Below are 25,909 nucleotides of genomic sequence, written 5' to 3'. Positions count from 1 at the left end.
TACCTCAAGCAAGTGGCACCATCATTTAATTGCACAGTGACATCGTCAACGACATCCAAATTGAACTGGCGAATACCCTTGATAATTGCAAAAAAAACTGTCAAGATGGTGTGGATCGAGACGCCAAGTAACCCGACTCTATGGCTGGCGGATATCCAAGCTGTTACCGATATCGCGCATAAAAGTGGCTCGTTGCTTGTGGTGGATAATACGGTCTTGTCTCCGTATATTCAGAATCCGTTGAGATATGGGGCTGATGTTGTCTGTATGAGATAGTAGCAATGAAGTAATATCGATATTGCATGAAATATATACACTAGTCGCTGATAAAGGTCATAATATTCTGCGTTACAAAGTCATATACACGAAAGAAAGAATCTACAACGAATAAAGAAATTCATGGTTCTCCCGATCAGTTAGATCCAACCATCTATACACCAATTAGTAACCTATACTTCATGCTGAAGAAAAGATAGGGACGACACTCACTCTTGATTCTCCAGTCGCACGTAGCCGGAGCTCTCCGTGATCTGAATCTTCTTAGCATTCTGTTTGCTATACCACCACCAGATGAAGGCCAAAAGAAACAAACAGACGCCCCAGCAGACAATGATCGTGATCTCGGCGGGCACGTAGCGAGGGGCATCTTTGGGGCGGAAGACTTGAGGACCTATACAGATGATGCTGTTAATTTCCGATCGGATCTAGGTCAAAATGAAACGGACATACCGATGATATTTCCTGCGCAGTAGCCGATCAAAAATAGTGCAGCGACTGTAGTCTTTTTAGTATAACCGGCGACGTTGGAGGAGACCATCGAGAGCAAGGCCACGAATGGAGTCGGGCTTGCTTGGGTCATGTAGTAACCGATCAGACGTCCGACGTTGTTTGATAGGGGGAGAGCAACAATGAGGACCATGCCCACTATGGCAGTGACTAGGCCGCCGGTGCTGCAAAGGAGTCGCTGGCCTGTGTATTGACCGGCGTAACCGTTGAGAACTAGAGCGACAACCTCAACCGCACCGCCGGGAGTACCATACAGGAGACTCTGCTGGGGAGTGTAGCCGAAGCTAGTGATCTGGCGGTAATTTAATTAGTCATTGGGTCTTAGTCTAGTACGAAAGGGGGCACTCACCAGCTGGCTGAAGAAGTTTGTGATACCGCCATTGGGAATATTGGCGATAAGTGCAAAGAAGAAGAATGCCCAAGTCATGGGGTCTAGGAGTGCTTCCTTGACCTGGTAGAGCTTGAAGTGCTTGTTTCCGATACCCTGCTGGTTTTCTCTGACGCGAGCGACGGCGAGAACACGATCTTCTTGCTTTAGCCAGCGGGCATTCAGTTGGCTATCTGGGACTATCCAGAGGAAAATAACACCAAGCGCAACGGTTAATAGACCCGTGCAAAGGAAGACAATCTTCCATGGAGCGATGGCTGACCCGTGTCTCTCTGTGCCAACCGCGATGCCGTACGCCACAAAGCCTCCCAGGATCTGTCCCCAGCCGTTGAAGCTGAACCAGATGTTGACGCGGCTGCTTTGTTCACTCTTGGTGTACCACTATGCGAGAGGGTCAGAAACTGCTGTTATATGGAGGAGCTTGAAACGCACCTGTGAGGTCAACAAAGCAAAGCCTGGTGTAACAGAGGCTTCGAAGACACCAAGGAAGAAACTAACGAGGAATTGTCAGCCTTTGTTGGTGATTGTGGCAGAGTGCGGTCCCACCGAATAGCGATGGCTCCGGAATAATTGCTGACAGCGGCGAAGCAACAAAGAATGGTTCCCCAAATGATGATGCAAGCCGCAGAGTATTTACCCAAGGGGAGGCGCTGGAGCAATCGGTTGGTGGGATATTCCCATGCCAGGTATCCTACAGTCCAAGTCGTGTCAGTTTAACTGGTAGTGTGTTTCCACGTTAGGGCCATTGTTTGACGAACCGAAATAAAACAAACTGCCTAGCCATTGATATTCGTCGCCTTTCAAGTTCAGGTCCGATTTAAGTCCCATGACACTGGCGTAGGATAGGGTTGTTTCTGTGCAGGGTTAAGGGTTATCAATGCCGAGGTTAGAGGCGAAGAACAACATACTGTCCAAGTAGTTCATTCCATATACAAAACACATAATCGGCATCATATGCCAGTCAATTATTCTTAAAAGTCGCTTGTTTGTTGCGGCATCGAGCTCGATCGCTTCGCCGTGGAGTTCCTGAAAGGCTTTCAATGCCTCATCCGCATCCTGGGCATGTTCTTTAAGCACTGGATCGACGTGCCCCTTGACGTCTTTCTCCACATCGACGGTGGTAGGTGGGGAAGTCTTCTCATCCGCCATTGTTTTCTAATATTTTGGTATGGGAAGGAATAAAAGAGGGGAGGAGAGAATCAAGGAGGTCGCCAGGGATGGCGATAATGCCTTACATATGTGCGCACACCTCCTCATCCGCGGGGGTCGTGGCACTAGAGAATGCAACGATTGTTATCTGAGCTGGCCGATTAGACTTCATCGGCACAACCGCCATCCACAGATAAGCCGCCGATTATCTGGGGTACGCCAAACTACTAGTCGTAGTGCGTCCACTATGACGGCAAGCTTATCGTCCATGGCCAATCCCACGCAAGCAACGGCGGCTTTGGTTCCGCGTAAATTCCGTACGTTGGAGCATAAACAATGAGGGGGAAAAGAGGAGAAGAAGAGGATAGGCGATGGGATGTTGGATCCATTGGATAAGACAGCCGAGTATCTCTATCACGAGGAGAAACAAACACTAGTTGAATCAATGAGAAGATAACCAAGTCACTGTGTCCCCTCACTTATCTGGCGGACATTTCCGCCGCCAAGGGAGCTTACCCTTCTCCAGTCTCACTGGTTTGTCGATCTGCATCTGCCAAGAGGAGGAGAGAAGTAACAAGAGATAGGGTAAACCAAATACCACCTCGTACTTTCTCCACAGCTGAGGCGAACCACTTCGGCGTTCAAATATGAAGCCGACGAGCATCGGGAGATATCTCGGACGTTATATAGAGAACCTTAAGATCGTCTTCTTTCCCCCCCGTAATCTAATTTTAATGTCTTCCTTCAGGTCACGTTCTAAGCTTATCAGCTGCATATCTCTATATCTCCTTATCATCCTGACATCCACTTACTAAAGTGACTGCAGTGGGTCCTGCTACCTTTCCCCGTCAAGGAGCTTATCGATAGCAGTACTAGTTATCGATGATTTATTAGTATGCGTCAAAACCGCTAACAAACCGAGAGACTATATGCTTATACTGTTTACACTCGATGTGTATATACCTCTACTATCGGAATCGAAAGCGTTTTATCTGTCCGCAAAGACAAAATGAAATATGTTTGGGGATTTTCCAGAAATGTCAGACCCCAATCGGTTCCCGCGGAGCCCGGAATAAACTCATCCAATAGTGAAAAAAACTTCGCTGCCTGGCATCAATCCTAATGTCTACCTACGTTGCTGTAATCTAATATGGCAATCGACTGTGACCTGTCTCAAATTATAGAACGAAAACTCAAAGCCTTGTAAGGTGATGTGTGCCAGGACGGTTACAAAATCCACGATTGAACATCCTCGTCCTCCCGCCTCTATCGACAAATAATATGGCCGCCGAGCCACTTAGTATATTGCTGGTATATTTTCTAACCCCCTTGGACAAACAGCATACATTAACCTGAGGGAACTAGGCAAGCACAACCGCATCCCTCTCACTAGATCTATTCACATATCCCTTAGATACGATCAAAACCCGCATTCAGTCTCGCGAATATTCGCAGTTCCTGAGAACCAACACAGGAACCAGCATATGGAGACACCCAGGGATATTCCGCGGCCTTTACCAAGGTATCGCGAGCGTAACCGCTGCCTCATTTCCCACAGGTTGGTGATACCCAACATTATCCTTACCCAACTCATATTCATTGAGCAAAAAATAACGGGTCAAAGCGGGCGCATTCTTCATCACATACGAGTATGCACAGTCAGGACTCCAAGTCATACATCAAAAACTTGGAACGCATGAGTCTAGCTCAGCTCGGCTCTTTTCCGATTTTTGCGCAGCCTCCGTTGCGGATCTTGCTGCTTGCGGAGTCTTTGCTCCGGCTGATGCATTAAAACACAACGCGCAGATGATCCAATCACACCATCCAGACGCATCAGCACCTGTAGCTGGGGGAAGGGTAGGTGGTGTAGCCCAGAAAGCGACACGGCTAGCTTTCAAGAAGTTTATCAACCCTAGACAGCTTTGGAGCGGATACCCGGCTCTTGTGGCGCATAGCTTGCCAGTGTCGGCGATTCAGATGCCTCTGTACGAGTCTTTTCGGTATCGAATTTTTGAATATAGATTCGGAGATCGAGAGAAGGTGCTAGAAAGACCAAGAGAGTATGGAAAGAAAGAGGCCCATTCGACAATCGGAGAGGCTGCAGCGACAGCCGCAATAAGTGCTGCGGTCTCGGGCGGTATAGCTAGTGTCTTGACAGCACCCATGGATATGGTCCGGACACGAATCATGCTCGATGCTGCAGATACAACTGCACCTCAGAAGAAAAGGATGATCAATACCGTACGGGAGATTGTACGAACAGATGGCCCGAGAGGACTATTCCGAGGGTGTGCTATCAACACGTTTATGGCCGCTGTCGGATCAGGATTATACTTTGGTCTCTACGAGAGCACCAAATGGTGGCTAGGCTCTGACTCGATGGATAATTGTGCCGTGTTAGAGTAGGGGGTGGTGGGAAATCTTGTATATAATTGTGATTGTTTGTACGATAGTGACCGACTGTACATTAGTGATACCCCACTCTAAGAAAATAGACCAATCTCCAGCTGCACCTTCAGACACTCCGGTACAAATTCTCGTCTATGTTGGAGATTGTTGTGACTTTGAAACATGACCCTTGACCCTGATTTTGAATTTGTCCATATATCGAGGCAGGTGTCTTATTCGTACGGAGAGGGTATCTGTCGTAGACACATAGTAGTAGTCATTTCGAGTGCTGAATTTATAAATCGCATCATACTTGCGACATACTGCCATAAAAGGAGTACGTATCCACCACTACTTATTGCGCACCAACACGCTTCAGGTATGCATCCCATCCCTCCTTCTGGTACTGCTTCGCCGCCTCCACGGGATCAGGAGCAGCATAAATTCCACGGCCAGCAATAATAAAGTCGGCACCGCGTCCAACAGCCGACTCAGGAGTTTGGTACTGCTGTCCCAGCTTGTCACCCTTCGAGGAGAGGTTGACACCTGTCGTGAAGACGACAAAATCTTCCTCCTCCGAAGGCGAGCTAACTTCAGACTGAACCTCGCCAAGGTGACGTGTCGAGACGAATCCCATCACAAACTTCTTATACTTCCGAGCATAGTCAACAGAAGAAGTAGTATATTGACCGGTAGCCAAAGATCCCTTGGAGGTCATCTCCGCAAGGATCAAAAGGCCCCTCTCGGAGCCGTAGGGGAAGTCCTCGGCCGAAGCAGTCTGGGCCAGAGCCTCGACGATACCCTCACCGGGCAGAATACTGCAGTTGATGATGTGGGCCCACTCAGAGATACGCAGAGTGCCGCCATGGTACTGCTTTTGGACTGTGTTTCCGATATCGATGAACTTGCGATCTTCGAAGATGAGGAAATTGTGCTTCTCTGCAAGGGCCTTCAGACCGGTGATGGTTTCTTCGCTGAAATCGGAGAGGATATCGATGTGAGTTTTGATCACGGCAATGTACGGACCGAGTCCTGTTATATAATCCACCATTAACCATTACTAGATCACATGTAAGTGGCATCCCCGGTGCGCATACGGTCAGCCAAATCCAGCAGCTCTTTGGTGGTTGTCACGTCGGCGGAAACGGTGACATTGGTTTTCTTGGCCTCGGCAACCTCGAAGAGCTTCTTTACGAGCGCATTGGGGTGCTTGCTAGCGCGTGCGCTGTAGGTCAATTGCGACTTGGAAGACATGTTGGCGATGGAGGGGTAGCGCGGGGTTCTGCAAATATTGTATAAATGAGCACTTAGTGGTTGAAACTGGCTTATTAGTAGGTTAGTACTTCGAGTTTTCAGTAATTAGACAAAATAATCAGGATGTCCAACTACTAACTCTTGATATATGGAATGAAATGTAGATACAAACTGCACGACAATTGCCGCGAAAAATTAAATTGAATCTATGGAGGGGACTGTCATGCACTAGCCACACGTTTCTCCGCCTGTGGGGTGAGCCACATGCCTCATTTTGACCAAACACATCGATGCAGTCACATGTAGATAAGATTAGGGCCTATCCTTAGGGTACCGTCCACGCGGGGATTATGCCTGGCTTTTTGCCTGCTTTTGATATCCTTTCAGGGACATAGCAATAAGCCCAACCCTATCGGCCATAATAATGTCAATTCCAGCAGCGGCTTGGGTCTAGAATATTTAATCAGCTACCGAGCAACTTCTACATCACAGTTTGAAAGCACTAAGGATCAATATAGAAGCACTTACCTTCGCATTTTCTGGTATATTGTTCTGAGATCCATAGGATCCACAGATCAATCCTGATCGTTGAACATATCTGACAAGCCTGGGGCACATTACCAGCGCCTCAGATGCAAAGACAAGGCCAGATAAATTCCACCTCTTGGCAAATCGAACAGCGGACTGTATGCTGGCAGCCCTCATCTCTCGATCCGTAACTGGAGGCTTGCCGGCATTAGTGATGAACATCACAGGGTACGTCTGTTGTTTGATGGCCAATAAAATGCAGATCTCGGGAGTAAATGAGGATAGGATAATGGTCCGTTTTTTGTTGCCGTAAGAAAAGAGTCTCTCAAGCGCTTTGTCGATGAAGGTGTTGATTTCAATAGCCACTGGTGCTACACCTGCTTCTATAGCTTCATGAAGCCTGGGGTACTCTTCATTGGGACGTTGTTAGCTTTGTCTCCCGCAAGTGGAGAACCACCAGTGGCAGCATATAACCTACTTATCTCGATATTGAAGCTGATTGACTCAGGCAGCTCTTCAAGCAGTTCTTCCAGTGTCGTGAAGGAATCTTGGATAAAGTCACCTCTGGTATTAGGTTTGAATCCCTTGCTGACAAAATCAACTGTATACTTCATTCTATCACGGATTTCCCTAGTTCCCCTCTCGTGGTCTTTAGTTAATGATCGAGATCGTGGCTTAGTCGAAGTAACCTGAGTGGATATAGGCTGTGCATTCGCTTTCCCAAGCACAGATACGGGATCCCCTCGTGGCGACTGGATATTGCTTGCGTGCATGAACTTTGATGGGTGAGAATCAGTTCAAATCAATCTCAAAGATACGGACCTGATCAAGATTTAAGTCATGAATAGGGATATCAGTCCCTGACTCGCTCAGAGAAAAGTCATGGTATATGACGGGCACGAGATCTCTTGTTAACTGTACATCTGACTAAACTTTAGTGCACATGCAAGGTACGATTCGTGAGATGTTGTATTACCAAACTATCATAGTTGTCAGCCGCACTCGCTCACATATTGGCAGATCATTCTTACCTCAACGATTGTGGCGCCTTGCTTTGATGCCAAAAGGAATGACTAAATCCCATGTTAGGTAGGCAGGATTTGATTTCAATGGTTAAGAAAATGATGCGTACCTCTATAGTATTTTCTCCTATTTGAAGATAGCTGTGGCTGGCTGTGTTTTGTCCGAGACCTGCACACGTTACTGGTCTATTGTGGAGAAGGAGGAAGTAATAATATAGAACGTACCTCTATGACCCACTAGCTGTACCCCTTCTTCAACGACAAGGGGTCTGGCCAAGGGAATGGCACGGTAGGATATTGGTTTAGAGATGACAAAAGTAAAAGTGACCTTGCCCAGAACATCAAGTGTATCTTTCTCAAGGATAGGAACGGTACGTTCTCTGATGAGGCTTTCACGATTTTCTCCGAAATGATCGCCGGGGCTTCCTATCAGAGCCGTACCACCCCCCAAAAGGTTATATTCCTTTGCCAATGTAGAGCTAGCTTGGAGAAACTTGAAAGATAGCCAGGCTCTGTCCGGATCCGTGACTGGGAAAACGAAAGGTTCGTGGGTCATATCAGTCAATGAAGGTAGCTCTACAAGCTCCCTTATGCTTCCCCTCTCTGAGATTGAAATTTCCATCAAGAAGCCAGCATTCATAGAGATTAGCTCCTTCGGAGAGCGTTCTCTCAGTTCAACAGCCTTTACCTGTTTTCCGCTTTGTAGGACACCCAAATTGATGATTAGGTAGTGACAATCAGTCCTAAATGACTGGGTGTTTCGACGAATTGGCTGTATAAGTGTGCTAGCAGGCCCACCGAGAGAATCCTCAGTACCCAATGAAGTGAGCATCCCGGCTAAAGTTAGATGGCCTCTTACTGCTGCATGCTCTTTGGCAGTCCACCCGGAATAATCATGAATGTCCTGTTTCGCTGCCGCATCCAAAAGGAGTTTAGCCACGGCGTGGTGACCCTCTACGCAGGCAATGAATAAAGGAGTCCAGCCATGCACAGTCTCTGGGATATCAAGATCTGGAAAACTTCCATGCTTAAGGAGCATGTCCACATATTCTTCCTTTCCACTGCGAGCCGCAACATAGAGAGCTGTCTCTCCATGACTAGATTCGTCATGAAACTCTCGCGGAAACTTGGCAAACAGGCGGACTATGTCATCATACTGGTATTTGATTGCTATGGCAAGAAGATCCCTCAGAATATCGATCAAGATGTATTTGCTGGATTCGTCATTTGTTTGCATCATCGGTTCGAGAGCTTTCAAAAAGGCTTTTATGACCAGGGCGTGGTTGTTGATCACTGCGTAGTGCAGTGGCGTAAAACGTTGAGAGTCCAACGACATGATGAGGCGTGCGGGATACTCTTGACCCGACTTTTGAGACAAGTCCAGTAATAATTCACAGATACCTGGCAAGCCGTAAATTGCACCGTAATGGAGCGGATGACGGCCAAAAGCATCCTTTTCCAATAAGACGTCCTTTCCGCCGAGCGCAAGTTGCTCGACGGCCAAGGAGAACAGGTTACTCTCTGACTTACCACAAGAGTCTTTACAGCTGCACTGAGAACACATCCTAGATGCAGTGTACTCTTCAAAAGCTTGTTGCCGACCAGAAATTATAATCATTTGGTTCAATATCCTGTGATCTAGCGTAATATGATATCGGGAGAATGCTTCTGAAAGCAAAAAGGCAGCAGCCCGCTTAGAACCATAGACCACTGAACTCCCTGCTAGATCATAGACAATTTCCTGGAAGCATTGGCTCGTTGTTGTATTACACGAGTACGTCTCTTCCAACATCTTGGATAATTTTGGGACATCATCATCTATCACAGCGCGATCCAAAGCTCTGATAGGGTCACTGGAAGCAGAGAGATGGCTGGAGGTGTTGTCCAGACAGGATTTGTTGCCTGATTGAATCTTCATATCAGAACGGATTTGGATGATAGCAGTCATCAGTTCGTTTAGACTTCCAGTATACTTCAACCATGATACATCCCGATCAGCCTCCAAATCGGTCCACTTCACTTTATGACCTTCATCAGTGTGCCCGGTCGAGCGGCAAAGCTTCTCGAGCTTGGCATAGATCCTCTGAACTGCTTCTTTGTTGACTCGATAATACCACTGCAACTTCTCCGAATCCTTACGGAGCTCTATCACGGCTTTGAGGATGTTCTCTAGTTCATAGCAATTTATATCCTTTGTTTTTGACAAAGTTTTTGATTTGGGTGCTAGTTGATTGTGCAACTCCTCTACCCTTTGCCTTAGGATATCATAGTTTTCGTGGTGAAAGATACCGAAGGAATTTATATTATGCTCAAGGCAGGTATAAACCTCTACAAATCGTGTTAATAATGCCTTTAAGTTAAAGAAGAGAGTAACGGACCTTTGAAATCGGGCTGATTTGTTGCAGGGTCCGCCGCTCTGATAGCCGTCTTTAATAGCTTCTTCAGTAAGGGATAAGGTACATAAAATGGTGCCCATTCAGGCACCTGGTACCGGTGGTAATTTAGACCAAACCGCATGATCACTTCATGTAAACAACGCACAACAAAATAAGAAGTAAACTTTAGGCGCTGCCTAGCCTTTTAAAACCGATTTTACACATGAAACATCGGCACTCGGTTGACAGCCGTTATTCATATGCTTTATCGGCGGGCGCGGGGCGAAGAAGTGCTTTATAAATGAGAACTATTTACTAGTAGTAGGTAGTACACTGGTCAGCATTCATCAGCCTGATTGATTGGTGGAACCCCGCGGCAACTTCCTAGTTTGTCCAAGCTTGTCTCATGGCGCCAACACCGTGATCTCGAATGGGCATGGCAGTCGGAATCTCCACAAGTGTGGAACGACAGCCTACTACGTAGTAGCTACCTACCCTGTCTCCTGACTACTACAACTACCACTGTGGGCTGATTATGCTTTAATAACTCCGTAAATGTACTATTTGACTGATAATATTATGCTAGACATAATCTAATTGTTGGTTTACACAACACTACTACGAACATATTTGGCTCGCTATGCATTGAAGGCGAAATTGAATCACATCCAGGATTGTTATAATGCATTTTAAAATCACCCCAGCGAACTCTATTTCACAAAAGAACTTAAGCAAGGCGGTTCAATGAAAGGCGTCGTGAATGCCCTCAGCTCGCCCGAATCCTCCTCATCTTTATATCGAAGCCTCCTTCACAGATGTTGATGGTTGGAGACACTAATGGACAAGGGGGTGCTTCTCCAAAGATGTATTATCTTCTGCTGAAAGGTGAATGTGCTCGAATGCATCACAAAAGCTGTCGTTGGAACTGCAAGCACTGTTGGGGTCATGATCCACTGCGCCGAAGTTTGCATTGATACGTAAAGGGAAACAAGAGAGAATGCCAGACTTTAAAATGCTATCCTGCTTGTCCTCTTGGCTTGGCACGTGGTTTATTACGCCTAGAAGGTCGTCAAAAGCCATAGCTAGATCATCGGTCAGATCAGGGCGCTGCCGTAGACGATTCCCAAAATCCCCAAGCGTGTATTGTTTGTCATGTTTCGTCTTGAAATGGTCCGTCGCTGCCAAAATACGAACCGTCTCAAGATCAGCATACAATGCTGCTATCTGAAGAAGATGGGGTCCCTTGAGGCGCGGGCAAGTAGAGTATTCATGCCACCGATCAAGGATCAGTCGCAATACGTTATGGCTGTTATAGGTGATCGCAGTAGTCAAGGGAGTTGATCCGTCGGCAGAGATGGCATTGATATCTGCTCCATATTCCAGTAACAACATAGCAAAACTAGCGTTATCGGTCCTAGCTGCGTGAATCAGTGAGGTTCTTCCATCTGTTCCACTAGCATCTACATCCGCTCCAAAGTCAAGAAGACTTTTCAATAGTAAGACATCGGTAGCATTGCGGGCTGCGCAATTCAAGGGACTACCCTTTTTCTCCCCATCAGGATAGGGAAAGTCGGTCTGCGCTCCAGCTTCCAACAGTAAACGGACGGCAACAGTGTGGCCTTGAGATGCTGCATTCGACAATGGACCGGACAATTGGACATCCATAATATTTGGATCCGCACTATGACCTAGCATTGTAACAATGGCGCGGTGGTCTCCTCGTGCGGCTGCCCAAGCCAACGGCGTGCGTCCCATTGCATCTGTTGCGTTGACATCGTCCGGATTTTGAAATATCTCGTCTTCCAGGCTCGAGAAAGAGAGACCCAGAATTATTTTGTGTGTCTTGGTGAATCCTGCTTCATCTAAGAAATCTTCTAGATAACCGTTCTTTGTTATTGCGCGAAGAGCTTCAACTGCAGCATCGGGAAGTCCACCTTCAAGAAGGAAATGGCAAGCCTTGTTCCTTGGACTATTGTCGCTAGCAGCAATGGGCCTGTAATCAGCATCCGCACCTGCCTGTATCAAGAATTTGCATGCTTCGTATTGTTTCCCATACAGAGCCCATCGGAGGACTGAGTAGCCTCGTGTGGCACTTACATCACGAGGAGAAGCCAAGCCATTTTCGAAAAGATACTTCAGTCCTTCGATGTCACCATTCAAGGCATAGCTGACACACTGTGCCGTATCTGGCACCCTCCTCAGCGTATCAAGTTGTAATAGAGTTCCTATATTGGGCTGGTATCCCACTTGCAATCGTACTATTGAAGACGACAGGAGTCCCAAAGGAAACCAATATTCTAGACTAACCTGACTTGCGCGCGACTTTTCGCACGCCTGAAAGCTGCATTTGGGGCTAAGAAATGGCAGCCCAGAGTATCCAACGAAAAGACGCCCAAGAACACGGTTTAGGAGCGCAGGGCTGGTTGATTTCCGCTGTAAATGACAAGCGCATGGGCAACCTGGCCGACAAGTAACAACAAATGGTGTGACACGAACACCCATCCCCTCCGAACGTGTCGTATTTGGGTAGGTCTCTTTTTTGGTGGGCTGATGTCGTCGCCTACGAGCAGGAGGCACGTTGTACAACGATCCCACCTGCTTGAACTGGCTAGCCTGGACTTGACTGGCTTGGACCTGCAACATCTCCTCGACTCTAGCTATGCGCTCATTAACGGCAGAAATTCCATCCAAAAAGTTCTCTTTGAGCAGTGTCTGCTCTTGCGACGACTGTAATGTTACTGCGGAGATAGCCTCCACATCAAGACGGATCTTCGTCATGTCTTGTCTATAGCCAGTTAGCCGCAAAGCACACTGTCCCGGCTTCATCTGCTATCTGTAAAACCAACGCTGCATCACATACGAGTTAGAAGCACCAAGCATTATGTTTAGATTTGCCTTGATCGTCCTGATATCTTCCTGGAGCATTTGTAGCCTGCCTTGTTCTTTTCGCCATGCGTGTGCTTTGAATATGGGGCTCCGAGAAGCACGGCAAGCATCGGTCAGTTGAACGACTATGTCTTTGATCTCATGCAATTTTACATCTGCGCGGTTCAAAAGATGCGAGAGGGCCGACAAGTTGTTTTCAGGAAGACAAGCTCGGTCCTCGATAGTTAGGGAGACTTGGAAGAGGACGAAGTTAAGGTCAGCAACCTCATTGTTCACCGCATGAAGCCGACCTGGTAAGCTTTGGCAAAGCGACCTCAGGTCCGAGAGGGCGGAACATGTTTGAGCAGCGAGGGTCGCGATCGCAATAACACCTGTGCCTATCGAGAGCGGGTCCATCGTACTAGAAGACCTGATAAAGCTTCGCTTTCGGGTGCCAAAGTAGCAAAGAGAACATATAAACGGAGCCAAGCAGAAGATTGATGATTCCTGGGTAGTTGTATTCGAGAACCGACCGCTCTTATCTATCTAGGGGCATTGTCGGGGGGGAGGAGGCTTGGACCTCACGCGGTCACATTTATATGGATTAGCCGCCGACAAATGCAGGATCACCCTGCTTTCCTAGTTCTCTATTGGTCCTTGATTGTTGTAGTGCACATGGGCCCCGTCACGGCCCGGAAGTTAGCGGGTCAACATTTATATCACGTTTTTGCGGAGGAAATACATGTACTGAGTGAGCAGTGTGGCTGCATGAGAGCCTCTTGATAGCTCATTCTTTATTCCTATGTGCAAGGATTCTCGCTGCCACTTCCTCGAGTCGCCTTGCCAACGACTAAGTGATCTGCTTAATTGTGAACAGAGCTCCGGCTCAAGGGATATTAAATGCTTTCCTTCCAAGCTTACTATACGGTCGGTTTAGTATTACCGATTAAAGGAAACCTATTTGAGACTGATAGCCTTGCGTCACATACTTTGGATTCTCGCATGTCGCTTTGTTGTGCAGTAGTATTCTAGTTTAGGCTGTATTTGCAACTTTAGAACACGTCGCTCGCATTTACTATACTTACCTAGTAGCACACGACTACCTAAATTATTGTATGGGTTACTCCATCCGTTTAGAGCCCTCACATAATTCCACTGAAGCAACGCGGCGCCAAGCTTCCTATACACTCCCCAGATGTATAAGAATGCTAGTCCTTACTAATGCACACTGGCCTCTATAGCATATAGAATATTATACATTGAGATATGATACCTATGAAGCCGCTAACCTGAGCTTTTAGTTGCAAAGTTCACCGAGTAAAGACATCAAATCCCGGCTTCGCCACAAACCAGCTGTTTTCCAGAAATGGGATATTAGAACGAGATAAGATCCTTTCCAACACCAAATACACTCAGGCCCCACAAAGCTCCCTGCACAAGCCAGAAAAATCCTCCAAGGAACCTTCCCTTACCCTGTGGCTTGCCCGAGTACACGTATCCGTACAAGAAGAGCGAGCGAGCCACGAACCAGACGGCGCCAAGAGCGGTAGCCAGCTGGGGGTATTTCAGACCTGCAACCAGAGTATAGAGTATGGTCTGGGGAGCATTTTCGAGGAAGTTGGCGTGCGCGCGCTGAGCGCAGTTGAATTGTTCGGCTTTAGCCTATCGGCGCATACTCTGTTAGCTCTTATCGAGGTTGCTTATGTCTGTGCGATAATTCATTCTGAAAGTCGTGGTAAGTGGGACAGTGAGGGGAGACTGGAGGTATTACATTCGACTTGCACTGTTCGACAGTCGCATAGGTGTGAGGGTAGGGAACTTTGGCTTCCTTGCGGAAACCCGACACAACTAATCCATGGATAAAGCTGAGCACAGGGATAGCTCCAAGCGCGACGCCAATAACGGCACTGGAAGCTCATAATTAGTCAAAGATGGTCTTGTTGCCTTCTGGATGGGGAATAAACTTACCCGTAGTTGTCGGGAACGGTTATCGCGACCATTGTGGAGGGTAAATTAAATATTAATCAAGAGTAGACTGTTGATTGATCTTTTGGTTGTTTTCTCGAGGTGCCGTGGGATCTAGAAGCATAAATAGTGCTGGGTTCTTTGACGTCAGGAACTCGGCAAAGTTGATTTCCATTCGGAGTGCCGACGAACCGACATCCGTATTCACATTGCCCACTAATCATTTCTAATCATTTGGGGCCGTTCTTTCTCGTAGGCTCTACAACACGAGTGATGTATAACATTGAACTTTAGTGCCTCTCGGTTGCAGATTGACAACCAATCAAAGTACAACGCCAGGGGAGGCATCCATATGAGATACGTGTACTTTCTCCGTCTCACTCTACCGAGGGACTCTGAGAACAATTTGATAAGGATAGTAACTACTGTGCCTGATTTGAATAACGGTGGCCGACTGAACATCTCACATCTATCATTGTTATATGTACTATAAGATAAGATCATCCCTGGGTCATCTTGCTAACGCTGCCATACTTCGCCTGCCAAGCAAAGAAATACAGCAGTGCCCCCAAAGGCTGTCCAACCACGCAAAAGCTAACCCAGAATATTGAATTTCCAATTACTTTCCCCGAAGGATCTTTCATCTTTTCTAATGGGGCGGTGATGGCGATCAGTGGCAGCTGAAATAACATTCCTACGAGGGCGACGCCTTGTTATCGGTTAGCTTGGAACAAACATTCGCAGGGCATCTCAGTACCTATCATATTATGGGTAGGAATCCCCACAAGCAGTTCGTGCAGAAGAGCGGAAACTAGAAAGACAACAGTGCTTGCCGTCAAAGGACTATATCCCCGCCCAATTAGAGGCGAATACACATGCCTCTTCATGAAGAGATAGACAGGCCTGTTCCAAGATCTCCAGTACATACCAAGACTGGAGCTGTTCCACCAGTCGAGATAGAACTCTCGGTCTCCAAACCGCAGCACTTCAGCGAGGGCATTCAAGAATGACTGGAAAAGAGCGAAAAAACCAGCAAGCCAAATGATGAGGGAGATGGTAGATAGCTTCATCACTCGTTCAAAGATGGAAGTAATGTCCATGACAGCGATTTTGTCAATAGAATTTCGCAGGACAGGAGCAGCGTACTGGGCGGAGAGAAGCCATATGAATATAGACAAGCTTGTAAATTCGAACATGCGCTTGCCCACAAACGACCATCGGATTTCGGGTGACCTGGGATAAACTGGCTGATAAACCAGCGTGGGTGCCAACCAAAAGTACACCAAGTTCCCAAGCGTAATATTCCGTGGATAAGGGCATGAAGAGTAAATCTCGGGAAGGGCGGACTCCGCAGATGGATTAAGCATCGCTTCGCGGAGATCACGATTGGTGAATGCATAGGACCAATTCTTGAGCGCTACAATAATCGCATGAACTTCGCAGAGCGTCCCGATCCCTGGGTGATGGATGTAATAATAAACGACATAGCTTGTCACCGCGAGATTCAGCAAGGTATTGAGGATATGAAAAGATAAGGCGAACCGCCAAATCGTCCGGAATTCACGTTGTTCACGCTCGCCATCCTCAGCTGATTTGTCTTTCTTCTTTCGGCCAACAGTTTCTTTGACTCGCCCTGCTACAGCCAACTCAAGAACGTATGCAATAAATAGCTGACAAGGGACAATGACAAAGAGCATTGAACCAAGGATGACATCTTGTTTCCGGTAGTCATGGCATCTAATGCAGATGAGGACGCCATACTATGCGATAAAACGTTCAGCTCTGTTTACCCCAGGTACTTAGTTCTACGATAACACTTACTTTCATAGAATTTTCAATAATCAATCGGAGATTCATCGCCACTAATCCCGGGGGAAAAATCAGCTTCATAGATCACCATGTTGCCCAAAAGGAAAACATCGTACCCAGGACGATCACCATCAGATTTCGGAACCCGAGGAAACTAGTCGGAACATTGGATTCTCGGCTTAGGCTCGAGTGTTGCGACTTCGAGTGGTAGGCTGCCACATGCCGATACTTGCTCCTCCTTTTCCCTTTGGGCACTCCGCTGGCCTCTCCCGAAGGAGGTGAAGTTCTGGTGTGAGAAGAACCGTTCATGACTTCAGAGGATGAGGACGAAACCGCGCCGCGGGTATTTACATCGCTGCTTGACGCAGATGCCTTCTCTGTAACATCCATCTTCATATAATCTCGGAGAAACCCGGCAGTAATCCACAATGAGCACACAACGACCTAAAGCAAAAAATAAAAATAAAAACCACGAAAGGCTTGGTCAAGCCGCGTGGAAGCGACGGGATTGAATGTGAGGTCAATTGCGGGGATAGCTTAGAATACAGGATATCAATCCCAGCGACCGGACCAGAGAAGAGTTGATCATGACAGGGCAATTGAGGGTATTTATAGCATGGAAACAATGAGACAAGCCAGGAGCAGCACAGCGGGGCTGGCAAGGACGCATTGCAACGGTGGTTGAAGCAAAGGCCTCTTGAGGCGACCGGGATTGAGAGAGCCGTTTGGTGCTAATCATTACTTGCTCTGCCGCTTAGTGTCCCGCGGCCAATGATCATCACCGCCGCGCGCTCGGCCCAAAGTCAAGTTGCTTTTGCTCCCATTCAAATCATCAACCACATTCACGACAAGAATCCATCCACTCTACCAGCCGCATGCACGCTATGGAAAGACCGTTCTAGCTGAAATCCCTGTCACCTCATTTGAGGGGCTGTTGTTTGTCATTCGCTCCGCTCCACTTATCTTTTACTCGGTCAATGGTCGCAAACTTCCGTGAGCTTCTTTTCCTTTACAACCGAGAATAGCTTGCTTGTGATGGCATTTTACGACGACTCTGGGGCCGACTCCCAGCCATTTGGAAGACCTCAAAAACCCTATGAGGGTGGAATTGTGGGACCACGGCGACCACGTACGTTTATTTCATTGATTTGAATTTCGTTTTCTCCTTAATATACCAGTTTCTTTTCTTTTTCCCGTTCTTTCTGTTGCTCCGTCATTCAACCACTGTGGAAAGCTAATAGCCTCCAATTCAACAGGGCTTGTCACTGATTATGGATCGTCACTCGTACAATGGATGCGCACACGGCGTCCAAGATATAAGGGCGGCCACCGAATGGAGACAGAGAGGCCAAGCGCAAGCTACATAGTTGATGTAAACAGCAACACCCTGCCTTAAAAGACGTCGACTAACTCACTTCCCCTATTGCAGATGCTGCCTCCATTAGCACGAATCCATTCCCCTGTGGATACCATCCCCGTACGACACCTACACCAATCCATTGGAAAGTCAAAGAAGCCGATCACAGTCGTGAGATGGACCCCGGAAGGGAGGCGTTTATTGACGGGTGGGCACACTGGAGAATTTATGCTATGGAATGGAACAGCATTTAACTTCGAGACTGTGATGGACGTATGATTTTACCTCCCTTTTTCCTCATCCTTTCAGTTCCCGATTGCCTGGATCTCTTCTGACCACGGAGATAGGCACATTACGACCAACTGCAAGCTGGAGTTACTTCGTTGGCATGGTCCCACAGCCATGACTGGTTAATTTCGGGCGGACAAAAAGGTGATATAAAATATTGGCGGCCTAATTTCAACAATGTCGAGACCATTGATGACGCGCATCATGATGCGGTTCGAGATCTTGCGTGGTCTCCCAGCGATACGAAATTTCTCTCCGCTTCTGACGATACGACTCTGAAGATCTTTGATTTCACCTCAAGAACCGCCGACACCGTCCTTACCGGTCATAACTGGGACGTCAAATCATGCGATTGGCACCCTACGAAAGGACTTCTCGTCTCTGGTTCGAAAGACCACCAAGTCAAATTCTGGGATCCCCGCACAGCAAGATGCTTGACAACACTCCATAGCCACAAGAACACAGTAACCGCAACGAGGTTTTCGCGTGTGAATCAAAATCTTCTCGCAACATCATCTCGTGACCAGACAGCCAGGGTTTTCGATCTACGTATGATGCGGGACATTTGTATTCTTCGTGGACATGAGAAGCCTGTTTCTTCTCTAACATGGCACCCCATCCACAGCTCACTCATCTCGACGGGGAGCGAAGACGGTTCGCTGTATCATTACCTTCTTGACGAGCCGAACGTGCCCTCTAGACAGATTCCGACAATAGCACCTTACGACAGTCCGGATCCTGCGAACACACCTGCGCAAGTAATCTACCCTGCCCACCGGGTCCAGTATGCACATAGCGCTACTATTTGGTCACTGGATTGGCATCCACTAGGCCATATACTTGCGTCCGGCTCGAAAGACAACTTCACTCGGTTTTGGTCTCGAGCAAGACCGGGAGAGACTAGCTACATGAAAGATAGATTCCATATCGGAGAGGAGGCCGCCGAGGCCCAGGGAACCTGGAGTAGGGGTTTCGGAAGGCGACAAATGCGCGAGGAAGAAGAACAAGAATTACAGGATGAAGCCGAGAGCCTCGTTGATCAGAGGAAGCCGACCGGGTCTGTTCTTCCTGGAATACAGATCGCACCTCCTGGCGGAACGCCTCACAACGACGGGCTAGGCTCGCAACTACTACCAGGTATTGGCGCTCCCCAGCCGCCACCAGCACCATCAGCCGGTATACCTTCATCTATGCCTCAAATGGATCCCAACCGCCTAGCCGCTTTGTTGTCTACCCAAGGGGCCCCTCAACCCAATAGTATTCCTCCAAACACGGGATTTCCCGGGTTCCCCATGCTTCCTGCTCTCTCAGGAACGCCACCCGCCAATGTTGACCTTGCAGAGCTTCAAAAGCAGCTCATGTCACAGGGCATTCCACTACCGCAGAATTTCGCTCCCCAACACTTTTCCCCCTTACCGGGTACCGGAGGCCTCCCTGGTTTGCAGGGTAGCAATACACCCGACAATCCTTATGGAAGATGACATGCATGTTTTGAGTTGGCCTAGGGACGATTGGCGCAATGGCAGATAGCTTGTTTGGGTTTTCTGATAGCATCGGCATATGTTTGAAGAGTATCACATAATTCCTCCGGCTGTACTATAAATCGGTGTTTGAAAGGACTTTTCGATTCTTTCGATAGAAAGTAAAAATCGCATGCACAGTGCATCGCGTTCTCCGTTTATAATGCCAGTATTTGAGGCATGTTTCAAATCTCAATCCCATGAAGGGCGCACTGTGTCAAAGCGTACGGATTATAGTCCACCTTGCATTGGAAAGCTCGATAAGATGAGGACCAGCATGTTGATGCCACCCCATATCATGGGAATCCACGTCGACATCCTAAAATTACCGGCCTCATAAACGGAGCCCAGACTGATTCCCGAATTAGCTTCATAGTTCGGTTATAACTCTTGGTGCTCCATATATACTTACACTAAACCAATAATACTCCCAGCTAGAAGCGCCTCTAATCCTGCTATAATACCGTACACTAGTGGAATAGCAATACATATCCGCCAACTTCGGCCTTGCATCGCCAGGGCCCAAGCGGCCACCGACAAATGGCTTGACAGGTAAAATATCAGGGTCCAGTAGAGCGTGAACCGCCAAATGTCCCTGGTATAGTAGAGGTAGTAGACGGCAGCATTTGGTCGAGGAAAGGGATCATAGAGCGATGGGAACGCTGGTGTCTGGTAGTTGATTGGGACACGGTTGTCGGTCATTTGTCCTGACAAGGTCGCCTTGTCAACAGGGGCAGCTGCACGAGAGAAAGTCAACTACCATGGTACCTAGCGTAGTGGGGACGAGCTAAGCTTAGTGTATTATGGAGCGTAAAATGTACGGTGTCTCCGTTGTGATCACGGGAGAGTCGTCTTAGGTTTTAGCTCGGAGCTATGGCCGGTTTGCATTGTTTGCCTTGATGCTCCCAACCTCGGCAGGTGATCCGGGGTCCTCCGCGGTAACTGATAGCGTTGGAGACCTGTGGTCTACTCCAATTGCCGAAAACGACGGCCTTTGGCAAGTGTCATTGCATCTTGTTCCTTGCATGTCCCTATCCTCAAGTCGAGCTTTCCTGTGATCTAAGATGGCATCAGCGCGCTCTTTGGGCGCTCTTTTACGATCGCTCCAATCTGCATCCGAACTTCAAGATGCATTTGCGTATGCTAACACCCGCTCTATCGCCCGATCATTGGCCTCAGCTGACAATTATTCTTCAGCCTGCTCCCCACGGCTACCGGCCTCTTGTCAGTGCTCGCAAATCCATTGAATATTAGTTTGCTTGCATCACAACTGCTTGTGGCCCCTTCAATATGGGATCATGCAGTCGACCTCCACGCTTGCCGGAAGATACTCAGTGTATTCAACACAGCCGCCATGGCCATCATCCGAAACGAAGAATCCGATGACCCAAGGATACCATACACTAAACCTGTGAAGATAGAACGAGAAGCATGGGTCAAAGCTGTTGTCAGTGGGGCGGACGAGAAATCTCCGCGTTGGAGGCATATGCTTCTAATCGGAGGAGTCCTTCTAGGCTTTGAAGCACAGGATAGACAAGGCTTGCCTCTCAGTGTCCGTAAAAAGCTTGAGTCGGCCCTTGTAACTGCTGCGCAGCTTGCTATCGAAGAGCTAGATCCCCACAACAAGATCGACGGTCTTTGCATCACTATGGTCTTGAACTATACGTTTCCATTGCTGTCCGACTTGGAGAGGAGCAACCTTAACTACGACCGGCTATTGCCGGTAATGATAGATGCGACATTTTCATCGCCGGAGGGTCTCGAGGGAGGATACTTTTTAGGGACAATTGATAAAGATATTGTTGAGGCACCAGGGAAGCGCTTCCAATGGTCCGCACAATCTGATACTTTCATCCGCGTGTCAGCAATTTCCTCCAGCCCCCTCATCTCGGCGCTAGGGCCACTGTCCCGACTTATTGCACATGCAATTGAGAATGTGCATGACCCGGGACTCATTGCGCGGTCAGTCGATCATATTGCGGATTTTGTCCGCACACTAATGATCCAATGGCGCCAGAATAAGTTATCCGAAGTTGACAAGGCCGAGGAAGTGGACTTCTTGGATGCGGAATCATTGAAGACAACTATCCCAGGATTATGGAAACTACTTCGCAACAGCTTGTATTCGACCGTGATTGTCCTTCGAGCTGTTCTTGGGAGAATCATCAACGATCATATTTTGGCTGCGAACAAAAGTCAGTTGTCGTGCAAGTTATATACTGATGACTCTTTCAGCTAACCCTACTTCAGGTGCACCTTTCCTATCGATGCAAGCGCTTCACATACTCCGTAACTTGTACTTTATTACGTCTCGTGTTGGACAAAACACTTCGTCTCAACATATGTTTGTGACTTTGACAGCGGTGGATATTCTCGCGCAATATCCGGATCTAAGTGAGAACTTCTTGCGAAGCATCAAGCCGAACGAAATCGGCCAAATCCCCGCCCATCCCCTTGAAAGATGCCTCGATCTATACTTTTTGAATACATCAGAACTTTTCACACCCGTCTTGTCTCCAAAATTCAGCGAAGATGTTCTCGTCTGCGCCGCGGTTCCCTACTTGCCCGCCGGGGGGGATAACAATCTTCTTGAGATTTTCGAGGCTGCACATAGCGTGGTTCTCGCAGTGTTTGCGATTCCAGGGAACGCACAGGTAGCAGCCAAACATCTTCCATTTTACATTGACAATCTTTTTGCTGTAAGTCAGGTCAAACACTGAGAAAACTCTGGTACTGATCAAGTTTTTGCAGGTATTCCCAGACAATCTGTCCATCCGCCAGTTCCGCCTCGCTTTTAGAACCGTCCTCCAAGTCACTGCTCCTCCGTCGCCAATTGCAAACACGGAACGTCACCTGCCCTCTATTCTGCTTGAAGTCCTTCACGACCGGGCACTGCACGCCTCGAACAAGATCCTACCGCAACCTGCCGACCATGGAGCTGGATCAGAAACCAGCAAGACGCCACCGCTCTCGGAGCAAGCTGCTCTCACACTTTCTTTAATCGATGGTCTGAGCTTCCTTCGGGTGGAAGACTTAGAAGAATGGCTGCCCTTAACGGCCCAACTTATCAATACTATTCGCGAGTCTGAGATGCGTACCGCTTGCGTTGAACGGTTCTGGGAGGCCTTGAGTAGTGGCGAGATGGATGTCGAGCGGGCTTGTTACTGCGTAGCCTGGTGGAGCACTAAAGGTGGGCGTGAACTCGTTCTCTTTGGTAACGAACCCGGTGCTGCTGAATCGGACCCCCATGGCCCTTATATGAGCGGTGCAGTTGGAGGAGTTGCACCGGAAAGAGAGAGTAAACTCTAAGTTTCTTGGTTTGTACATATTATGGGGGTTTCTTTAGATCTAGTCGTTGTAGCGCATGGCGTTCGGTGTAACATTTGATACCATCGCAGTTTTATACAGCTGTCTCTAAGGCAGATACGATTTCTATACAGTTCTATAGACACATAGAATTCAGATCAACACTTCAAGCAAAAACATAATCAATGGATGCCTGGAATTCCCACCCACGACCTCTTCTTATACTCAACGTAGTCCTCTCCGAAAAAGGCAATCAAGAACTTCTCTTCCCCTAAGCACAAATCCATATTAGTACCAAAGCAACACACATGCGAACAAAGAAGTAAGGGAGTAGGGGACAAAACTTACGAAAGATCCGACTAGAGAAGAACCTCCACAGCACCAAGGTATATCCAATAAAACAAACCACATTCCCCAGCACCAATTGCGTCCCTAATCCCCACCAAAAGAACCCAAAGTAGCTGGGATGACGCAGCATGGCGTAGATACCATGCGTAACGAGACTATGATCCTCCTTCCGCTCGACCTGCACCGTATGGTTAAAGTTACTTCCCGCCTGCACCATCGCTAACGTGCGAACGACCTGGCCAACAATCATGAAGACGAGGCCTAGCACAACCTGAATCTTTAGGCCTGGTGCGAGAATTCCCCAGTTCAGGTAGGCGGCGGTCGGCCAGAAGCGATGGGCTAGGAGACATTCCAGGGCGGCAGATATGTGCGCGACATTGTATGCCCAGCCATTGGAAGAGAGGAGGAAGGCGGAAATGCTGGCGTAGCGGGTGTTGTAGGCGGCTGTTACATAGTATTCGAGGAAGTGGAAGAGGGAGAGGGAGGCGAGGAAGAATGGGATACGCCAAAGGGGCGTTTCAAGGAAGCGGAGGACAATGGTGAGGGAGATGGAGAGGCCGAGGGTCGTGCCGATTAGGAATGCACGTAGTGAAATTCCGGCGAGAGACTTTTTGCCATTGGGGTAGTTGGAGGGGTCGAGGGGAGGTGGTTTGGATGTTGAGGTAGGCATCGTTGCTGATGAGGTTCGGTTGATGGAGAAGGAGGAGCTCGAGTTGGGCAGTATAGGGTCCAAAGGAATGGAAGAGGATGAGGGAGTTGTATTTTGGGCCATCATATTGTCTAATATGAAATTTGACTGCTTTTCCTCGTGCTTTAGAGATCCGCAACAGATGCGGTTGTGTAAGAAGACGCGAGTGGTTGATTGGCGTCGCAGTGGAGAAGAGAGAGGGAGAGACACAGCTCAGGGATTTAATGCGTCATGATTGAGTGGATATACAACAATGAACTTGCTCTATTGAAGCTTCTCAGTGAGAGAATGTTGAAGCTAGAGAATGCAGACAAGAACAATGAGTCGGACGGAGAACAATATGAATGAAGATTCAACTTTCGCCATAAATTAGTTTGTCTGGTTGGTTCTTGCCGCCAGACAAAGAAAAGGTCCAGGCACCCCCGCCAATCTAGTGAGTGGTGTGAGATGGACACCTAAATCAACCAAGTATCTTCTCAAAAATCTATTGACAGTCAATGAATTTATTTTTAAAAATGGACTCCGAAGAAGCCCGATTAGCCAACCGGGAGAAGATGCGACAGGGCGAGCTCTATTATGCCTTTACCCCGGATTTAATTGCTGCTCGATCTCGCTGTACTAAAGCTTGTCGCCGCTTCAACCACGCCGAGGATGTCCCTCGTCGACGTCTTGTAGAGCTTTGGAGAGAGTGAGTACGGGAAGCACTTGCACAAACGACCCTTGCATACGCAATCCATACTCAATCTCCCCCCATCTCGTGTTCCATATAAGATAGACGTCTTTATACTCTCATCGTTGCGACAGCCGACCCATAAGTCAGAAGTTGCGCTACCACACGGGATACATAAACTAACTGTGGTCCAGTCTTGTCCAGGACAAAACCCCTCTCCCACCCCTCAAGGACGACCCAGAGGAAGATGAAGCTCTCTTCGAGAATGAACCATGGATAGAGGCTCCCATCCGAATGGACTACGGGTTTAATGTGAAGGCGGGTGAAGGCGTCTTTATCAATGCCAACTGCCACATTATCGACACCTGTCTGGTGACGATCGGGGCACGGACCATGTTCGGTCCCAATGTGCACCTGTACAGCGGAACTCACCCTTTGGACCCTGCCCTGCGCAATGGGACCAAAGGCCCCGAATCGGGAAAGGAGATCCATATCGGTGAGGATTGTTGGTTGGCCGGGAATGTCACTGTTCTCCCCGGGGTGACAATCGGGAAGGGTGCAACTATTGGAGCTGGAAGTGTGGTCACGAAGGTACGGATATATTTTCCTCCCTGTCCCTGCCCTCCCCCGAACTCTGTCGATACTTACGGTGCGCAAATCACCTAGGATGTCCCTGCTTTTCATTTGGCCCTGGGCAATCCAGCAAGGGTTGTTCGAAAGATTGAGACCGCAATGGAGGGGGAATCGTCAAGTTAGGCGCTTTTTTACCACCATCCTTGATTTACTTTATAGGTTCTTGTCTATCCTGTAGGCTCTCTAGAAGGTTACACTGGTAGATCATTGTGTTCTCTTCTAGATACGGTTCTTCATTGTATATAAGAGACAAAGCCGATGTTTTTTAACTTTGATCTTATTCTGAAAGGTCAACACAAGTCCGTCGTAGCTACACTTCAATGTAGCACGGACATTCATTCATTGCATTAAGGAATGGGGTGATGCATATGTCTCTAAAGGTCGACATAGCAACAAGACCTAAGTTAGAAATCTAGACCAATGGGGCCCACATATCAGCAATTATCAATTGTACACGGAGTCGTGCACGGAAGCTAGAGCGTGGAATGTTCCTGTGGATCTTCGTTCGGGAGCTTTTTAAGGTTAGGGAAAGATTACAGGGTAAAATTAAATACTAAAAGAAGTAACTAA

At 47.9% G+C, this 25,909-nt stretch overlaps 11 protein-coding genes across 11 annotated transcripts; 4 read left to right on the top strand and 7 right to left on the bottom strand.

Moving 5' to 3' along the window:
- Positions 1 to 279: 279 nt before the first annotated feature.
- F9C07_5994 (permease of the major facilitator superfamily) lies at positions 280 to 2,323 on the bottom strand (the record flags this gene model as incomplete). Its single annotated transcript, XM_041294883.2, has 8 exons — positions 280 to 430; positions 490 to 670; positions 730 to 1,078; positions 1,136 to 1,555; positions 1,607 to 1,667; positions 1,721 to 1,865; positions 1,933 to 2,028; positions 2,083 to 2,323. 8 exons carry the CDS (start codon positions 2,321 to 2,323, stop codon positions 379 to 381), a joined length of 1,545 nt encoding a protein of 514 aa, XP_041150529.1. The 3' UTR covers positions 280 to 378.
- Positions 2,324 to 3,604: 1,281 nt separating this feature from the next.
- On the top strand, positions 3,605 to 4,729 carry F9C07_2229842 (mitochondrial carrier domain-containing protein; the record flags this gene model as incomplete). Its single annotated transcript, XM_041287275.2, has 3 exons — positions 3,605 to 3,634; positions 3,689 to 3,881; positions 3,948 to 4,729. The coding sequence occupies 3 exons, from the start codon at positions 3,605 to 3,607 to the stop codon at positions 4,727 to 4,729; spliced, it is 1,005 nt and encodes a 334-aa protein (XP_041150528.2).
- A 168-nt stretch (positions 4,730 to 4,897) lies between these two features.
- On the bottom strand, positions 4,898 to 6,175 carry pyrG. The gene is made up of 3 exons (XM_041294864.2): positions 6,105 to 6,175; positions 5,809 to 6,031; positions 4,898 to 5,743 (listed from the first exon to the last, which is right to left on the bottom strand). The coding sequence occupies exons 2-3, from the start codon at positions 5,963 to 5,965 to the stop codon at positions 5,067 to 5,069; spliced, it is 834 nt and encodes a 277-aa protein (XP_041150527.1). The 5' UTR covers positions 5,966 to 6,031; positions 6,105 to 6,175; the 3' UTR covers positions 4,898 to 5,066.
- On the bottom strand, positions 6,147 to 10,270 carry F9C07_2146324 (ankyrin repeat-containing protein). Its single transcript, XM_041294863.2, has 8 exons — positions 9,894 to 10,270; positions 7,741 to 9,843; positions 7,626 to 7,684; positions 7,525 to 7,566; positions 7,316 to 7,420; positions 6,972 to 7,269; positions 6,494 to 6,903; positions 6,147 to 6,415 (listed from the first exon to the last, which is right to left on the bottom strand). The coding sequence occupies exons 1-8, from the start codon at positions 10,030 to 10,032 to the stop codon at positions 6,314 to 6,316; spliced, it is 3,258 nt and encodes a 1,085-aa protein (XP_041150526.1). The 5' UTR covers positions 10,033 to 10,270; the 3' UTR covers positions 6,147 to 6,313.
- Positions 10,271 to 13,944, bottom strand: F9C07_2281110 (uncharacterized protein). Its single transcript, XM_071510481.1, has 2 exons — positions 12,751 to 13,944; positions 10,271 to 12,675 (listed from the first exon to the last, which is right to left on the bottom strand). Exons 1-2 carry the CDS (start codon positions 13,170 to 13,172, stop codon positions 10,725 to 10,727), a joined length of 2,373 nt encoding a protein of 790 aa, XP_071367061.1. The 5' UTR covers positions 13,173 to 13,944; the 3' UTR covers positions 10,271 to 10,724.
- Positions 13,945 to 14,129: 185 nt separating this feature from the next.
- F9C07_2201065 (sterol O-acyltransferase) lies at positions 14,130 to 16,577 on the bottom strand (the record flags this gene model as incomplete). Its single annotated transcript, XM_071509500.1, has 7 exons — positions 14,130 to 14,417; positions 14,527 to 14,662; positions 14,792 to 14,936; positions 14,984 to 15,189; positions 15,255 to 15,429; positions 15,457 to 16,480; positions 16,542 to 16,577. The coding sequence occupies 7 exons, from the start codon at positions 16,575 to 16,577 to the stop codon at positions 14,130 to 14,132; spliced, it is 2,010 nt and encodes a 669-aa protein (XP_071367060.1).
- Positions 16,578 to 17,564: 987 nt separating this feature from the next.
- Positions 17,565 to 19,655, top strand: F9C07_2229835 (WD40-repeat-containing domain protein; the record flags this gene model as incomplete). The annotated part of the gene is made up of 4 exons (XM_041294876.2): positions 17,565 to 17,658; positions 17,786 to 17,901; positions 17,959 to 18,159; positions 18,234 to 19,655. 4 exons carry the CDS (start codon positions 17,565 to 17,567, stop codon positions 19,653 to 19,655), a joined length of 1,833 nt encoding a protein of 610 aa, XP_041150522.2.
- A 270-nt stretch (positions 19,656 to 19,925) lies between these two features.
- Positions 19,926 to 20,396, bottom strand: F9C07_5986 (uncharacterized protein; the record flags this gene model as incomplete). Its single annotated transcript, XM_041287272.1, has 2 exons — positions 19,926 to 20,046; positions 20,107 to 20,396. 2 exons carry the CDS (start codon positions 20,394 to 20,396, stop codon positions 19,926 to 19,928), a joined length of 411 nt encoding a protein of 136 aa, XP_041150521.1.
- A 362-nt stretch (positions 20,397 to 20,758) lies between these two features.
- On the top strand, positions 20,759 to 23,003 carry F9C07_5985 (putative peroxisomal membrane protein Pex17; the record flags this gene model as incomplete). The annotated part of the gene is made up of 4 exons (XM_041294875.1): positions 20,759 to 20,832; positions 20,892 to 21,889; positions 21,945 to 22,393; positions 22,446 to 23,003. The coding sequence occupies 4 exons, from the start codon at positions 20,759 to 20,761 to the stop codon at positions 23,001 to 23,003; spliced, it is 2,079 nt and encodes a 692-aa protein (XP_041150520.1).
- Positions 23,004 to 23,137: 134 nt separating this feature from the next.
- Positions 23,138 to 24,328, bottom strand: F9C07_1880649 (Isoprenylcysteine carboxyl methyltransferase family-domain-containing protein). Its single transcript, XM_071508462.1, has one exon. The coding sequence runs from the start codon at positions 24,121 to 24,123 to the stop codon at positions 23,272 to 23,274; it is 852 nt and encodes a 283-aa protein (XP_071367059.1). The 5' UTR covers positions 24,124 to 24,328; the 3' UTR covers positions 23,138 to 23,271.
- On the top strand, positions 24,329 to 25,908 carry F9C07_1880650 (acetyltransferase). Its single transcript, XM_041294874.2, has 3 exons — positions 24,329 to 24,724; positions 24,901 to 25,297; positions 25,373 to 25,908. Exons 1-3 carry the CDS (start codon positions 24,534 to 24,536, stop codon positions 25,460 to 25,462), a joined length of 678 nt encoding a protein of 225 aa, XP_041150518.2. The 5' UTR covers positions 24,329 to 24,533; the 3' UTR covers positions 25,463 to 25,908.
- Position 25,909: the final 1 nt, after the last annotated feature.

The sequence above is a fragment of the Aspergillus flavus genome, chromosome 7 (assembly GCF_009017415.1).
Source record: "Aspergillus flavus chromosome 7, complete sequence".
In the NCBI taxonomy this organism is placed as follows: Eukaryota; Fungi; Ascomycota; class Eurotiomycetes; order Eurotiales; family Aspergillaceae; genus Aspergillus; species Aspergillus flavus.
This window is presented reverse-complemented; position numbering and strand designations above follow the sequence as displayed.